This window comes from Rhipicephalus sanguineus, chromosome 1 (genome assembly GCF_013339695.2).
Source record: "Rhipicephalus sanguineus isolate Rsan-2018 chromosome 1, BIME_Rsan_1.4, whole genome shotgun sequence".
NCBI classification, from domain to species: domain Eukaryota; kingdom Metazoa; phylum Arthropoda; class Arachnida; order Ixodida; family Ixodidae; genus Rhipicephalus; species Rhipicephalus sanguineus.
In genome coordinates, this window is record NC_051176.1 from 297258885 (window position 1) to 297277245 (window position 18361).

The 18361-nt window shown below is 40.8% G+C and overlaps 1 protein-coding gene across 2 annotated transcripts in view; it reads right to left on the bottom strand.

The window, feature by feature from the left end:
• Nucleotides 1-18361, bottom strand: part of LOC119379328 (low-density lipoprotein receptor-related protein 2) — a 241805-nt gene that overhangs the window by 30588 nt on the left and 192856 nt on the right. The window contains exons 34-50 of one of the 2 annotated variants that reach the window (XM_037648605.2): nt 18082-18335; nt 14291-14465; nt 13867-14092; nt 13334-13555; nt 12639-12821; nt 11067-11374; nt 7427-7655; nt 7209-7337; nt 6975-7130; nt 6660-6894; nt 6399-6566; nt 3426-3547; nt 3093-3203; nt 2862-2990; nt 2524-2649; nt 2324-2440; nt 1954-2242 (exon numbers count right to left, since the gene is read on the bottom strand). In XM_037648605.2, coding sequence (XP_037504533.1) covers nt 1954-2242; nt 2324-2440; nt 2524-2649; nt 2862-2990; nt 3093-3203; nt 3426-3547; nt 6399-6566; nt 6660-6894; nt 6975-7130; nt 7209-7337; nt 7427-7655; nt 11067-11374; nt 12639-12821; nt 13334-13555; nt 13867-14092; nt 14291-14465; nt 18082-18335 — 3179 coding nt within the window. Of the gene's footprint in view, nt 1-1953; nt 2243-2323; nt 2441-2523; nt 2650-2861; nt 2991-3092; nt 3204-3425; nt 3548-6398; nt 6567-6659; nt 6895-6974; nt 7131-7208; nt 7338-7426; nt 7656-11066; nt 11375-12634; nt 12822-13333; nt 13556-13866; nt 14093-14290; nt 14466-18081; nt 18336-18361 lie in introns of both variants that reach the window. The other variant, XM_049411933.1, reaches the window with a different exon arrangement.

Consider the following 18361-nt stretch of genomic DNA (forward strand, 5'->3'; position numbering starts at 1 on the left):
GCAAAATGCAATGATTGGGCACTTTTCATTTTAGGGACAGTGGTAAATTGCCAGGCACAATTTGAGAATGCTTGCCACATGTGCCCATCCTTATTCTTCGGTAAATTCCCTTTGTGTGAGTAGGCTCCCCTGTTAGTAATTGACCTAGATCTGTACTTACTCTTGTACAGATCCTTGGGTCTGGTTGGCTATTGTGAACTCTTACACTGTACACCAATTAAAAGTTTTCGAATTTGTAAATTTGCATTTAGTAAATCTGCAGGCAATTAGATGATAAGAATTATTTTGTGACAGCAACGTCCCGCATGGCTGATGCAGAAATATTGCCAATATTCAATGTCCATGGCTACAAATGAAAGCGGCAAAGAATTTTATATGTGAAATGCTAAAAACTAGAGCTGTGCGAATAGCAAAATTTTGGGTGCGAAGCGAATTCGAATAATAAAGATTGAGTGCGAATCGAATCGAATAATTTCGAATAATTTTCGAATATTTCTCAAACATTTTTCGAATAATTCGAAGTGAAATTACAGAAAAAGTTGCAGAGAATCCCTAAGTATGTTCTTGTGAGATAGCAACATGAAAGTTTTTCTTTTCGCTAGGTTAATGAAGCGCTGGTGGGGTCATATTTCATAGTTGTCTTTCTTATCAAGAATGACACAATGTAGAGGCCAAATGGTATTTATGTACATGATTTGGTGCAACCAAAGTATTGCCGACAACACTTTACACGTGATAGGCAGAGATGCCATTTCCTCAGCCTCTCCTCCTCTTTCAACTTCTGTGGAAGGCCAACTGATGTGGTGGACAAGGGTGTACTCCCTTCAAGTCCGGAGTTCCAAATCTGCCTCGTAGACGTCGATATATAAGAACATCTGAAATTTTGGATGCTAAAAAGCTTCGGCGTCCAATTTTTTGGACTTCCTGCCCAAATTTCAGGTCCAAAACAGCATTAATTGAGCCCCCAACTCTGCCACATCTTTCATCTCCATATTGGAACCAGCGTTTTCTTGAGTTAATACATTTGCGACCGTAGCGGAGTTTGAAAGGCAGCTTTGCCGCAATACGGGGATGTGATGAGGTGAAGCATATTGAAAATCTAGGGGCCACTTCCAAACGGACGTTGACTCTCTCTTGGCTAAGTTCGACCGTAACGGAGCTTGAAAGGCAGCTTTGCCGCAATACGGGGGTGTGAGGAGGTGAAGCATATTGAAAATCTAGGGACCACTTCCAAACGGACGTTGACTGTCTCTTGGCTAAGTTCGACCGTAACGGATCTTGAAAGGCAGCTTTGCCGCAATACGGGGGTGTGAGGAGGTGAAGCATATTGAAAATCTAGGGACCATTTCTAATCAGACGTTGACTCTCTCTTGCCAAAGTTCGACCGTAACGGAGCTTGAAAGGCAGCTTTGCCGCAATACGGGGGTGTGATGAGGTGAAGCATATTGAAAATCTAGGGACCACTTTCAACCGGACTTTCTCTCTTGGCTAAGTTCGACCGAAACGGAACGTGAAAGGCAGCTTTGCCGCAATACGAGAGTGTAATGAGGTGAAGCATATTGAAAATCTGAAGGGGTCACTTTCAACTGGACGTTGACTGCATTTGTCTTTGGGAAGTTCGAATAGTTCGAATAGTAAAATTTCAGTGCGAATCGAATCGAATAGCAAACACTATTCGAAAAATATTCGAAATTTCGAATATTCGCACACCCCTACTAAAAACCAGTCAGTTATTGGTGCACTTATTGCTGCTCTCTTTTAAACATGAGAGAGCACGACGAAAAGATCTATATGTTCTTGAATGAGAAAGCATTCTTCTAGATTGCCATGGGATGGTTTCTACACCTAGGTAGCTTTACACTTAACTCAAGCCCTTATAGCAGTTGTAGATACTAAAGAAAATAAATTGTCTGAGACACATGTGCGGAAGTAACACGTAAGCATGAAACTTGCCTGAAGCTATTGGGAGGGCAGGTCCTCTGTGAGCAAAGCAAGGCTACCTCATCAGAATTATCCCCACAGTCATTATCACCATCGCAGAGCCAGTAGGGCTCTACACAAATGTTGGTTGTCTCGCACTTCAGGTGGTTTCCCGGGCATGTGCGATTATTTGGACAGTTTGCATGGCTTTCATCTGAAGTTTTGTTGTCCTTGCAGTCATTTACACCATTGCACAGTTGAGTTTTTGGGATGCAGCGGAAGTTGGCACACGTGAACTCGCCATCAGGACATGGTGGGTATTCTGCAAGACAGCAATTCTTTCAGAGATGCAAAATAGCGAGCCTGGAAATCGCATGCGTAAGGAATTACAATGCAAGCTCACCACAGCCTTCCTCATCTGTGCTGTCCCCACAATCGTTTTCGTGATCACATTTCCATGTTTTGAAGATACATCGGCCATTACCACATCTGAACTCTGTTGGTCCACATGTATGCTGGGCTGTTGGTATGGGTAGAAAGAGAATGGAGTGAATAAGCAGTTCCTTTTCAACAAGCTGTATGCATGCCTTGTAGTAAACTTACCGCAGAATGACTTGTCTTCATCAGTATTGTCTCCACAGTCATCATCTCCATCACAAGCCCACAGCCGAGGAATGCATTTGCCATTACCACATGCAAACTTTGTGTCATCGCAAGAAACATTTTCAGCTGAAACAGACATAAATATTACAAATCATGTCTAATGTTCATTAGAACCAATATCTGATGATCACCTAAATGACAAATTACTAGTAATCAATTTAAGGGAAACAAGTTCAAGATATTTGTTACAAAGGTTGAGCTATGATAGCTAGAGCAGAACAGCATTAATTTGCATTATGAACAAGCGGCAAGCATTATGAGCTGCCACAAATACTTACGAACACACATTCTTCCTTCATTTGCAACCTTAAATGTTGAGTTGCAGAGGCATTCAATGGTTCCATTGGGAGCTTGGTGACAAGAATGAGCGCAACCTCCATTCTGTAAACTACATGGATTCTTGTCACCTACAAGGCAAAAACCAACGAAACAAACAAAATCACATTATTATTGTCCAGCAAGTTTAGTACACCTATGGTAAGTGCGACATGAGAGTACATGAGACTTACATTTTTGTCGATCAGGAGAGTAAATATGAATATCACGTGGAGATTCCTCAAGTCTTTTCACCATTTCAATCATACCAGCCCCAGTGTGCTTTTCAGCACGATAGACACCACCTGCAGCAACATCAGTAACAGCAAATATTAGTAAATTGCCCTAAAACAACACATAGAAGCAATAAGACTTTTTCTTCATTCCTGTTATGATGGCATAAGTGCACTGCAACACTTGTGTGATGCCATATCAGCAAGCAGGATTTAACAAGTCTAACCACATGCAACTTACAGCCTGCACATGAGCATAGCACATGAACACAAGGTCAAGACTGGAGAACTTACGGAGCTGTAAGTCAGTCCAGTAGATGTAGTTCTCATAAACTGTGATAGCAAATGGGTAAATCGTTGCAGACACAAGAGTCTCTCTGTTCTTTCCATCTAAGTCAGAACGTTCAATCTTCTCCCTGTGAACAAATAGTTAGAATGACCAACGTTGAGCATTGAACTATGAATGAATGAATCTGCCTTCAGAAAAACGTCGCAGCCTACGGGTTAGTGGTCATTTGTTAGGAAGAAAAAAATTCCAGACTGGAGCCTATAAAGCAGGAGCAGTGCCCTTCATGAAATGTTTATGCCATCTAGTGGACATTCCTTGGTTGTGACAATTTCTTTCACATTTCATTCTTGGGAAACGCCAAATACACATCAGGCCACTGCTGCTATGGTTCATCACTCTGGTATAAAGATGAATGTGGCAGTAGGTAACCGGCCACAAGTAGTGACAAGGCATGACGGCAGTTGCTTGCGTGGCCTCAATGGTGTCCTAATAGCAGGAAGCTGTTCAAGCTAGCTACGAATTGAGAGGCCCGAGCAGTATCCGCATTTCCTGCTCGTACTGCATACTCAAAACAAGTTTTACTTAGGCATGTACAAATACTGAAAATTTCAAATACATACTGAATACGAATAAGGTGAAAAATTGTCTGTAAGTATAGTATATGTGTGTAGTATTGAAAATTGTTAAACAGGATGTAACCCTAGCCTTTATTACTGTTTTCAAATAAATGAAACTGCATGTCATTAGGCTACAGCACCTTGAAGATACTTTTTGTATTGCACTCATTACAAATTATCACAAAGAAGAATTGACTGCTTCACATGTTCAGAAAGTAAGTGCTGGCTACACACCGTGATAACGCTTCCTCCTGTGGAAGAGACCCTCTCACTTGGAATTGGGGTGGCAGGATTAAATGTTGTGCTGGCACAAAGATTTTTTTTTTATTTCCAGACAAGTATGTTGACAAGTTTGTTGGGTGCTTTACACAAGGTTCATAGCATGAAGTTTTGATAGCTGTATTATACTAAAAAAACTAACAAAAAACAAGACAATTTCCACTACTGTTTTTTTAATGCAAAACCCGTGACTCAGAGTGTCTTTTTAGCGACTGAATTTGCATGTCCAGGTTCATAATTTTCGGCTACATTTTTTTAGTTCTTATATGCTTTTATTCCCTCAGTTTCTTGAAAGAGTTCAAAGCAATTAACTAGTGCCACTCCAAAGCTATACCAATGATGAACAATGTATATTTGAATGTTGGTGGGAGAGGTATGCATGATGGCTGCCTATGCTATGCTATCCAGTTGATATAAAAACAAAACAAGAAAAATATGTCATTGAATGTGTAACTTCACCTACTCTAAACTTTATTTGACATCTCCTTCCTGTTAAGCATACATTATTTTTAGTGAAACAAAATATGAATGAAATTCTGAAAGCTGGAAATGCAGCATGAGTAAATGCCAGTACAAAATATTCTTATCAATACATACTTTTTCTCAAAAGCAAAACTCAAGAAGATTCTTTAGTGACTTGAGTTGGCCAAGGGGTTTAATTTTTGAGTATGAACTACTGCTATAGACAGCAACATGTTAGCCGTGGAATGTTGCTGTAGTTGGTCTACCAATCTTACTACTGTGACCTCTGTGGAACAAGCAAGTGTCATAAATATATAGTGTAACATGTAACTAAGGTGTTATGGCAAATGTGACAAGAAACAGTGCACAAGTTACTACTTGATAAACCAGCTAAAACATATACAGTAAAATACTGCAGAAGTGCCACCCCACTTTCACTGAAAATTGGGTTAACTACGGTGGCTACAAAATCAAAGAAAGCATGTTTATTTTAAAATGGTAAATGATGGAGTACACTAGTGTCTGCTCATTGTCAATGAACTATGCGAACAACTCTTCCGAGTCAGTGCAGAATAGGAGGTCAATGCATTTGTCGCTGACACTTGTGCGACTTGAACAGACCATGGGCTCTCCGATGCCTGAAAGTCGATTATGCAAGTGCCTGTTCTCACTGCTGTCCAATGCAACACTGATCTCACACCCCTTACAGATCGTGCAACCATCTCTCCAGACACACTAGTCCAAGCCGTTGACACCAATTTCAGCACTAGTGGTCTCGTAGCAGCCGCAGTGGGGTCAATATTTAGGCTGACACTGGTGCTTTGGACAGGGTGGGCGCTTAACATATAATTTTCAGAATTCTGAAGTTTTGGAAATGTTAATATACTGGGTGGTTGTGCGAAACTGGGCACTTCCACAATATTTTACGGTATGAAAAAAACAAAAAAAAAAACGTATAAAATAGTATGTAAAGTACATATAAAGAGAATATGTGCTATCTTTTAACCTCATCATAAATAATGCCCAGTTAAATGTCTTCATTGAAGCCAGTTTATGACCAGTTATTTTACAGTACGTACGTAACAGAAGAACGTACAACTTTAAACTCAAATTTTATGGGAACTAATGGGTTTTACTCAATTAAAAACAATTGTGAGTTGAATGAAAAAACTTCAAAGCAATGATGTTTGTGTGCATCACTCAGATCTGCATAGTTTCCTTCAAATATACATCAAATTTTAAACTATGGCACCATTCAACTACCCCAGATAAAAAAAGCTTATAAAGCCTTGTGCAATGCTCACACCTTCCAAAGTGGTGGTTTAAAGTGTATTATGAACTGCTTTTATGCACATGTTGGTGTACCACTGATTTATGCTCAATGTTTGCTACTGAGCCTAAATCATAAAGACTACGCAGAACCGTAATCCACATTTTAGAATTTCTGGCTTAAAAATTTATAAATTTTGATATAAGTTATATAATTATAATTTGCATACACTCGCATAAAAGCTTTCCTCTCTGCAACATATGCAGTCTCCTGCATATCCATTTGACATCGGATGCCATACACACATACACATGCCACTACTCTAAAACCCTAAATGTCTGCTGACTTACCTTAGAGCATCAGTCCAGTAAAGCTTCTTATCATCATAGTCCAAGGCAAGACCACTTGGCTGGGTCAGGTTCTGTTCCACAATTGCCTGCTTGTTGTTGCCAGCCATTGTTGCACGGTATATTTTGCCAGTGTTTCCATAACGTCCCCAGTCAGTATAGTACATATACCTGATTTTGAGAGGAGCACCATGTCAAATGGAAGAACATGCCAGCATCACATAAAACGTCTGCTAGTCTGAGTTAAGTCAGAAGGAAGCCTACCCTTGGCAGGGATCCAGCACAATAGCCCTGGGCCTTTCCACATGGGCAATCATGACTAACTGGGTGCCATCTCTGTTCATGGCATAAATGCTCCTGTTGGCAGAATCAGTCCAGTAGATCTTTTTTGCTGTCCAATCGAAGGCAATACCTTCTGGATTGATTGTCTTGTTCAAAACAACATGAATGTCCATTTTGTCAGGGTTCACCCAGGAAATGCTGCCATCTGGGCGAATTTCTGGTGAGACAATGTATTTTAAAACACTGTTCCACTTTCCAAGAACACAAAGCAGAAAAAGTGAACTACAGACTACTTACGGGTGAAATACATTCTTTTGTCTGCATAGTCAAAGTCAAGACCAACAACATTTGTGAGATTTCCTCGGGGCTGGAATGGCACACTTGTCTTATGTGGGTCCATGAAAAGGCTTCGAATTTCCCGGCGTGTGGTGAAGACGAGGAAGACCTTAGACACTACAGTAAACGGCATCATTCAGTTAAAAACGATCAATGTTTCCATAGTTATAAATTTCATAAGAATAAACCACTCACTGTCACACTTGCGCCCATCAGCTGCCAGCTCGCCAGAGGCACACCCGCACTTCCATTTTGTGCCATTGTAGGATTCCGGCATAGAGAAGCAAAGCTGGTCACATGGCCTTGTTGAACAGGGTGATGAGGCTAGTAAGGCAAGAAACAAGAACAGTGATCTCAGTTTCTTAAAAATAATATGCTTGCTCGAGATATGGTTAAAAAAAAAAAACACTTACCAGGGGGCTGGTTAGAGCTGTCAAAAACAACGATGTCTCGCAGCATGTTCAAGTCAGATTTCACTGGCTCTGGTGGGCTGGTAGTGTTTGTTTGGAACTTGCTCGCCTTGTAGATGGTTCGCAAATTCCTGTCTGCCCAGTAAACATACTGGCCGGAAACAGCCACACCCATTGGGTTTGGAAGGTTTTTCCTGACATACTGCCGGTTTCCACCAGAGAAAGAAACTTTCTGGAAATAAAATTGTCATAGGCACAACAAATTAATTAAAGTGAAAGTTAACTTACTATTGAACTGCAAAGCAACTAATCTATTTGTAAGAAATAAGGATTTTTGTGACATAGCAGCTGCTATAATGTGCCAAGGGGAAGCTTATACGATATTCAAACTGTACTGTTGACTAACCAACTTATTGGAGAATTATTTCTTACACCTACTCAGTTATTAAGACTACCATAGCATTTTCACACAGAGTATGTAATGGGTGAAAACTTTAACATATCATGTATGTAGTAATGTGCTTTTGCCAATGATGCAGACATGATCCACAGCACAATGTCATTTATAATCCAACTGTGAATGCAAGTTAGAGCCATTCCAAGTGTCCCCTAGATATTTAACTGCTTTCTTTGATGACCTGAATTTTCGTCGTTTAGGAGTTGTTTGGCCAATTTTTGTCAGCATAGCTAAAGGTCATGTTAATTAAGCAACAATCAGTAACTCTTAGGCTCACTGTATAGAGTGGTAATGCCTGCTAATGAACCCACAACCTTTAGATAATGCGTCCGATGCTATGCGAGCTACAGCGGCGGTCATCCACCCATCCACTTTATTGGGTATTTCTGTGGCTACTGCCACTGTAGCTCAATTGGTAGAGCATCGGAAGCGTTATCGAAAGGTTGTAGGGTTGGTCCCTACCAGCAGCAAGTTGTCCTTTTGTCCACTTTATTTACATTTATACCATAATTACCAGTTAAAAGACTACAAATAATGTCCCTATACTTACACTGCCTTCATTCTCTGTTGGTTTCATTAGGTTTTCTCAGCTAAAGAAATTCTACAAGCTAGAGCTGAACAAATAATTATATTTAAAGTAAGCAAGGGTATGCGAAAAATACTTGAAAACTGCACTGTTTGCTTTGCTGGGAACATGCCTACATATAAACAGGCTGTTATTAGTAAATATGCTTATCTACAGCAGCTATCCTAGTTTCATATGTCCAAAGCAAGACGACTTCATATGCAACGAAAGTGTGGCATACTTAAGCTACTTTGTTGACTACATTAGTCTACTTTGTAGTCACAAGTTTCATGCATATATATGGTTTACTAAAATATTTAACAGCAGTAATCTAAAGTTAATATTTTGTCAAGGTTTTGCAACAAAGATGCATCTGAAATATCTGTGATAAGAGCCTCTATTATGAGCCCATGCAAAGCCATGCACACTCACAAGACTGTCAAGATATAACTTGATTGCTGCATTTCTGAGCTGCACGAGTTCCTTTCAGCTGGCAGACACGATGTCATACGTTTACTACTGCCTGCCTTTTGTAGCAATCTTCTAGTCATGGATGGAGCATTTTTGATGAATAAATCACCCCAAATAGTGCATGCAACACAACCTTATGTTTCCATAAAGCAACAATATTTTGAATGTGGTCTCATCTGTGAGAACTTGAGGGCTAGTTGGCTCATATATTTAGAACTGAGGATGAAATAACATGACTATAACTCGGACACAAAGGAACAAATGCAACAAGACAAACGCTTGTCTTGTTGCATTTGTTCCTCCGTGCCCTCGTACTAGTCATGCAGTTTCATCCTCATCTGTTAGCCACACTCGGAACATTGCTCAGGCTGGTCACCAGCAAGCCTAAAAATGTCTGCTTAATCAGAGCTTTTTCATAACATTTGTAACTGACAGTAACACAAATTTTTCTTCTGCAACAAAGCTTTGCAGAGGTAGTGTTCTGCACTAAGAGCAAGACCTGACGACAAAGCTAGCAAAACCACTGTTACTCAATGGTGATCCACACTGCAATGAATTTACTTAAAGATGGCTCAAGTAAAAATAAACATCATGGCTGCTTCAGCTTTGAATCTAAAAAACTTGACAGAATTATTCGCAAACAAAAATTTCCAGATAAAGAATCAGCTTTTTATCTCTTTACAGTTCAACTGATACAGAAGTTCCTTTGCCATTCATATGTAGAATACTAGTATATATACGAGGGGCGTTGAATAAAGATTTCCCCTGACCCACTTCTATTTATTGCAGGATGCGGAAACTAGGCATGTGTAATGACATAAATCACTATAGGTCACGTACCAATGTGTAATTCTGAATGAATAACGGTGTTACTTTTACAGCTGTTGAAGTGGTGTGAGGTGTAATAATGGATGCAGTGACACACAGAGCAGTCCTCAAGTTCGTGTACTTGAAAGGCCGCACTAGAAGGGAGACGTTCGATGAGATAAAAGAGGTTTATGGGGAGGTTTCCCCATCATATGATGTAGCGAAGAACTGGCATCGGCAATTCAAATGCGGTCAGATTTTGGTGGAAACAGCTCCGATTCCAGGGCGACCCCATTCCGCTATCGTTCAACACACCATTCAGCTAGTGGAGGCCGCCATTTTGGAAAATCGGCGTGTAACCGAAACCTAGTCCAAAATGTGAAGATTAATGTGGGGTCCGTGGAAAAAATCACTCAGGACCATCTTCATATGTGTAAGGTATCCGTTCGCTGGGTTGCCCGGCTGCTCACACCTTTCCAAAAGCAGGAACGAGTCGAATGCTCCCAGTGTCTTTTGACCATGTGCCATGGAAACCAGCAGGACTTTTTCGACAGACTGATTACACAGGATGAATGTTGGGTCCATCACTATGATCCGGAGACTAAAGTCCAGTCGATGCAATGGAAGCACTTGGACTCAGCGCCTCCAAACAAGGCACGCGCCCAGCCCTCCGTGGGTAAGGTCATGGTCACAATCTTAGGACCAGCACAGAGTAGTCTTCATGGATTTCCTAGCAAAGGGTGTCATGATTACTGGGGCATACTATGCTTCACTGCTGCGGAATTTGCGGAAGGCCATCAAAAGCAAGAGACGTCGCATGCTCACCAAAGGTGTCCGCCTTCTGCATGACGCTGCCCGAGTTCACAACTCGCATGTTGCCCAGATGGAAGCTCGCTGTGGCGGCTTTGAAATTCTACCGCATCCCCCTTATTATCTCGACCTCGCACCATCAGACTTCCACCTCTTTCCAACAATGAATTCATATTTAAAGGGCAAGCATTTTCCAGATGATGAGACTCTGATTCCAGAAGTCAAAACATAGGTTTAGAAGCACCCTGTCAACTTCTACAAGCGACGTGTTTACAGTTGCATAAAAAGATGGGAGAAGTGTTTGTCCCTGTGTGGCACCTATGTAGAGAAGGACTAATAAATCTGCAAAGTTTCGTTGCCCTCCGCCCATAGGAAGTAGGTCAGGGGAAATCTTTATTGAACGCCCCTCGCACTTATGCCCCAGAGAAGAAAATGTAGAATGTATCTGTCATACAATTTATTCTAAGGTGGACAAATGCAGCCTGCATGTGCACAGTACACAAAAGTGCCTATCTGAAGCAACAAGCACATACCTGAACGGCATCTTCTCTGGAGTCAACCCAATAGACATCATGAGTAACAATATCAATCGTCAAGTCCCTAGGATTGCTTATTCCAGTAACCACAATGGGTACACGGTTTGTTCCATCCAGATAGGCCTTCTCAATCTTCGGGTACTGGCCATAATCAATCCAATACAGGAACCGCTTCACAGGATTCACTGCTATTTCTCGAGGAGAGTCAGTAGTAGTCTTGAGTAAGATGACTCTATTTGATCCATCCAGCAAGCACACTTCTATGTATGTTTCATGAGGGAAGACGTTGGTGAAGTATATGCTTCCTAAAGGAGTAAAACAAAAGCTAGTTAATTCAAGACCAGCATTTATACTACATTATTCGAAAGAGGCTGGGGTACAACATGCTATATCATTATCTGCTGCTAGAACTGCAAGTAAAAATGTATAATAGAACCACAATACATTTCTCATATTTATATATACTTCAAGGTAAAACACACTATAATTAATTACGTCCCTTCTACAAGCACATGAAAGGTGACAATAATCTTGGAAAATGAACATGCAGTAGCAATTGGTAGGTAACCACAACGTGCAAGATGCCCTAGAAGAAAAGAACAATGTCATAGCTTGCGTGCTCATTGTGCAAAAAAAAGGGAGTGGTGCCCACTCTCATTGCTTCAAGGTATTTTGAAAAAAATGTTTATGAAAATTATTTCAATACTTTAAACAGTGTGCATTACAGACCACTTCCAGACTAAGAACAAGCCAAGCTGCCACTTACAGATGTCACCAAGAATGAAGACATAGCATTTGTGGTTACGTCCACCCATGATACCAGTGTTTGGAGCATTTGCATGTGCACCTGTTACTAAGAATATCTGCTGGGCCAGCTTGCTATGTATGATGTAAGAGGAATAAGCTTGAAGGGAAGATGACAGCAGACAGTGCATCAACACACACTTTGTCAAAAGTGCACTGTCAAATCATCTTTTCTTCATGCGTTGCGCTACTCTTACAGTTGAGGCTGCAATTACATTTAGATGTCATATAAAGCAAAAGATGCAGAGGTGTAGTCCAGTTATTTTAATGGTAGATTACCAACATGGGCGCCTCGTAAGGGGTTGGGAGGTTACAAAGTTGATGTACAAATTGATTCACAGTGTTTAATGCTCCAAACCAATTCTGTGTCAATGAGAGACACCATAGTTGAGTCGTTCCGATTAGTTTTCACCGACTAGGATTTGTTGACGTGCACACAAATTTAAGTACAAGACCATTTTTGCATCTCCCTCTCATCGCGCTGCAAGTCCTGCAGCTGTGAATCAAACCCACAACCTCTTGCTAGTGAGTAAAATGCCATAGGCATTGAACTACTGCAGTGGGTAAACTTGATGCATAAAGTGTACTGCACTAAATGAAAAAAAAGCTTCTGTTCTGTATTACCATTATGAAGTAAGGAATATAATATGCCCTCCTAAGTGCACTAAGAAATATAACATCCTTAGAGACGTTATGTTTCTAGGAACAAGAAAAGGAACAAGAAAAATAGGGCGGCTTATGAAATGTGAAAGCAATGATACTTGCCTGCAACCCAGTCAACAGCAACGCCACGTATACCATTGCTGCCGATACCATCGGCAATCACATGCTTCAGATCTGTGCCATCAGGCTTAATTCGGTAAATGCCATTACGCTCGCCTTGGTTGAACTCAATCCAATAAATGTGGTTCATTGCTACATGCACATCAAGGTGTAGGATGTTGTGTCCTGAAAATACAAAATGTTTATCCAACTGTAGTACACTCAATTCACGAAGCACTACCTCCGTATACACGCTAAACAGCAATGGCTCTGAAAACAAAAGTACCACAAAGGGCACTGAGTGTGCAACCTTTTTTTATAAATCTGCTGCTTGGCATCAACATCTTAACAGTGTATCATAATGCCAAAACACTGGCCAATTTTCAGTTCATGGCAAGAGCACCACACAGAGCCATACATATAGTCACTAGTATGGGTCACGATAAGATCATGATAAGAAGAACCAATAAATAATTTCTCATAATGTTAAACTGTAAAAACTAATCATTTATGCGCTACATTATAAATTAAAGCATGGAACAATTTTTTTTTTTCATTTGGCATACCACGCAAGCAGTGCTGTTGAAGTTTTTGGATGTACACAAATTTAGCTACATGATAACAATAATGTGGAAATGCCATGTTAAGGTTAGCTGCCATAGCTGCCACCAAGCTAAGCAGAGGAAAAATGTACTGACCTGGACCAGCAATCGGTTGCATAGCTTCTCCATGGTCTTCGAGACTGAACCCTCGAGCTTTGTCAAGCTCAGATACCACCAGGAACGATGAGTATGGCATGCAGGACGTGTCTCCATTGCCCTTGAAGCCTGTACTACACATGCACTGTCTCTGGTTGTTGGAGACAGGAATGCACAGCTGCTCGCAGCCACCATTGTTGCTTCGACAAGGATGGCTGTCCCCTTAAAGCAGAGTGTGAAAAGTTCAAAATGAAGCAAACATGTAGTGCAGCAAAACACCACTCCAAGAAAAGTCATTTGAACCGATCATTCACACAAACAAAAATCCCCTGCATAAATTGTTCTGACACCATTAAAAAGAACATTCCACACTTTCTAGAGAAATCGAGAGCTGTAGAAAACATTTGAGACTACATGACTTCACTGAGACAAATACTCAATACATATATCCTTAATGTTTTTTAATTGCTTTAAGTATAAATCTGCACTTTCCACTCAAGTGCCACACTTCCTGTAGTATAAAATGAACTTACCTGGTTTCTTGCCATATACCTTCAAGGTGACCAGGCCAGGGGTGTTGTCCTCCAGAACAACTTGGTTTCCTCCATCAGGCAGGTCAACTCGTGCTATTTTTTCATGAACAGAGTCAAGGTAGTAAAGTTTGTTGCTGAAGACAGTCAGCCCCTGAGGCTTGGCCAGGCCTGCCACACTGGATATTAGGGTCTTGCGGCCATTTCCATCCAGATCCACACTTTCAATCTGAAAATGTGCATTGATGATGTTGTGGAATGAATAACACAATATAGACTTGTAAAGGGTCAATTTCACATTTAGGGCATACCTCTACATCATAGCTGCTATCCTCCTACCAAAAGCAGCGTAAATGTGAAAAAGGCATGTGCATTTGAATAAACATGTGAAATTACAGTAAAATAATCAAGTTCATACACTACTCACAATGCCTTCAAAGCTCTGGCTCCAGTAGACACGTTTTCCTGTAAGGTCAATGGTGAGTGCCTCAAGGCGTCGCAGGTTGTCTTTGACTAGAATAATCGGGTTCTTGCCATCCATCGACACTCGGGCCAGCTTCCTTGGAACACCAATGCCGCCATCATCAAGCCAGAAAAGTTTTCTGGGAGTAAGGAACGTCCAAATTTAGCCCACACACAAATAGAACAAAGCCGTTACATAGAAGATATGTTAAGTAAATGAAATAGGTTAAGACAGCACAACCAAGCAAGGAGAAAGAAGCAAACGTATACTACAAGAGAAGCATTATCTGCTAAATTGAGCAATGCCAACTCAAGGATGTATATATAGAAATATAAAACTACCAGTCCCACACATCTAGATAAAGGGGCAATCCCTTTGTCATGCAGAGGCGCATGACATTTATTGCTGGTTTTCTGCGTATGAAACGATTCAACAATTTTTCTTTTCAGTTCATCATTCAAATATCTGGTATATCTGAGCTTTAGAATGCAGATGTGCCTTTTGCAATAAGCAGATAAATTACTTATGCCCATTCCTCACATTATTGCTGTGTTGAGATGGTCCATTATTAAAGAGGCCCTGAAACACCCTTCAAAGTTATAGAATTACTTTACTATACGACTCTGTTCCCCAAATGAATCTCCTACCGTAAAAATTTCACAAACCGATCAAGTATAAGTGGAGTTATCGCACAAGGTGAGCAGTTTCTCTCTCCTCTCGTTGCTACGAGTGCGCTAGAAGCTAACAGGGGAGATGGCAAGAGAGTGATGTGAAGCCCAAAAGTTGTGTTGGCGTGCACCATGGCCTTGAGCATTTCATATTTTTTTCTTTAAATATTTCAGCCACTAGGTTTGGTTCTTATGTGCATGGCGCTGGCATATGGCCGCACCCCCTGGCAGGCATAGTACTTGCACGATGTGGCACATGGCCTCCTATATTGTCTGGCAGTGTGCTTTTTATGAAGTCAGCCAATAGCCGTTGGGCCAGATTGCTGCGTAGTTGGCAATGAATTGTGAAGGAGAGGGCAAGAGATTTTTGGCAGTTTTTTACATGAAATTGTAAATTTCCTTCTGCATGCAGTGCAATAATATTTGGCTCACATATCCCCTTCAAGTGCAAATTATGATGGGCTGTCTGCAAATGTGTAAAATTTACACACAATTCCAAGGCACTCAATATTATATTTCAAGAAAATAAGCTAATATCTTGTTTTGTGTAAGTTTCACTAATTAATTGTAATTAGCATGTTAATAAATATGTTTAATGAATCAAATATTAGTCTCAACATGCATGTGCAATATGTTTTTGGTTGTATGCAGTTTGAGCAAAGAAGAATTCTAGCTTTAGACGTTGCTCCTGGAACATGGCACGTTAAACAACCTGTTTAACATTTTAATAATAATAATATCTAGGGTTTAACGACCCAAAACCTTGATCTGATTATGAGGAACGCCGTAGTGGAGGGCTCCGGCAATTTTGACCACCTGGGGTTCTTTAACGCGCACCTAAATCTAAGTACACGGGCCTCAAACATTTTCGCCTCCAGTGAAAATGCAGCCACTGCAGCCGGGATTCGATCCCGTGACCTTCAGGTCAGCAGTTGAGCGCCATAACCACTAGGCCACCATGGCGGGGCACTGTCTAACATTGTAGCACCTTCAATAAATTCGTAGGCTGCAGTCATACATAGTGCAGTGAGGTTAAGTAAAGACATATTGACAAAGAAAGGGGTTAATTTCATTCAATGTACAGTTTATCTTGCTCTTTCTTGGCCACTAGTCCAAAGAATAGACAAGAACAATTTTCATCCACATATGCGGACACTGTCTCAAGGGGACATTGACAGGAGCCTTCTCAGAGATAGGCAACATTTTCTGACAATGTTCGAGAAGTGTTGCAGGGGCCTTTAAAGCATTGGTCAGTAAGACCCAAATATATATATATATATATATATATATATAGAAGGAAAGAAGTTTAATTTCAAGGGCTCGTTTTCTTTGTTATACACAATATTAATGAAAACTAACAGACAATAATGCCAAGGAAAGTATAGGGGACGTTTTTAGTAGTAAATGTAAGGTAATTGTGAAGAAAGAAAAGTGGACGAAAAGATAGCTTGCCGCGGGCAGGGACCGAACCTGCGACCTTCGAATAACGCGTCCGATGCTCTACCAACTGAGCTACCACGGCGGCCATCCCCCCGTCCACTTTATAGGGTATATATGTGCATTTAAACGTGGGAGCGTCAGTCAGCGCTGCCAGTAGCCATGACGGCGAGTGTGGAACACTCTTTTTCTGCCTGTTGGCGTCACGTAGCACGTGAACTTATTACGAGCTGGCAGCTGACCAATAATCCCTCGCATACTACCTGAAAGCATCAAGTCTGCCAGAACGAGACCCTCGCTATGAATCAAGGAAAGAAGTTTAATTTCAAGGGCTCGTTTTCTTTGTTATACACAATATTAATGAAAACTAACAGACAATAATGCCAAGGAAAGTATAGGGGACGTTTTTAGTAGTAAATGTAAGGTAATTGTGAAGAAAGAAAAGTGGACGAAAAGATAGCTTGCCGCGGGCAGGGACCGAACCTGCGACCTTCGAATAACGCGTCCGATGCTCTACCAACTGAGCTACCACGGCGGCCATCCCCCCGTCCACTTTATAGGGTATATATGTGCATTTAAACGTGGGAGCGTCAATCAGCGCTGCCAGTAGCCATGACGGCGAGTGTGGAACACTCTTTTTCTGCCTGTTGGCGTCACGTAGCACGTGAACTTATTACGAGCTGGCAGCTGACCAATAATCCCTCGCATACTACCTGAAAGCATCAAGTCTGCCAGAACGAGACCCTCGCTATGAATGAAGGAAAGAAGTTTAATTTCAATGGCTCGTTTTCTTTGTTATACACAATATTAATGAAAACTATATATATATATATATATATATATATATATTACTTCTCCACAACTTGGAAATATTTTGTATTTTACATAGAAATGGAGTTCTTGAATGCAGTTTTATCACTAAGTGGTGAACAGTGGCTGATCATGATTTTCTATACGATTGCACAGTGTGAACAGTTTCCACGAGGCTTTTCAGAAAAACCATATAGGAGATATGAAAAACAGTGAAAGTAGGACTTTCTACAATTAGATTTCCCTAGAAAAGATGGTCAACGTCCTGCTTATGACCATCATTATGCCCAAGGTATGGTATGGTGGTATGGCAAACGGCAAGGATGTCGTAAAGAAAAGATGGTGGTAAAGATATCAGCACCAGCTCATGTGCTCTTGTTTATTTTCACTTCTAGGATGACATCTGCCATCACGTGTGGGTCAAATGAGATGTGTGGGGAAGTGCAATTGTAGAATTTTGCACAACTCCCATTGACAATGTCTGCCAGCAACCTTCTTTAGATTCACGAAAATATGTTTTCGAGAAAATGTAATTGACTGCAGGTGCTTAAGCACAACTCGTACAAACATTTAAAAATGAGCCCAAGTTTGCATTTGCGTTGTCAATTTCTTTTAGTTGTAAAAATGCTCATTCATTTCTTTTTCATGTTTATTCACAGAAATTCCTATGTCATTTGTATCTTTGAACTGTTGTCAGGCAGATTCATATTCTCCACTATTCATGCTGTGCATCCTTTTTTTTATCTGTAACCATGCCAACTCAACCAATTGACAATATTTCATCCAAGTTTGTGCAATACTTTGGTGCAGTGTGTTCAGTCACAAAAAGAACAAACTCACCCTTGCTCAGGATCAAGTACTATGGCCTTTGGCTTTCCAATTCCTTTTTCAGATCCATCATTTGTCAGCAAAACCCTTCGGTACTGTTTTTCTCCATCTACTTTCACAATTTCTATGTTGGAAGCCTTCCTGTTTCCAATGTACAAATTCCTTCCAACCCAATCAAAGGCAATTGCATATGGAGCACCAATAATTCCATCCATCAAGAATTTGGTTACATTTCCACCCTTGAGGCTCACAGTGTAGATTGTGCCCTGCAATTGAAAAAAGAAATGATAAT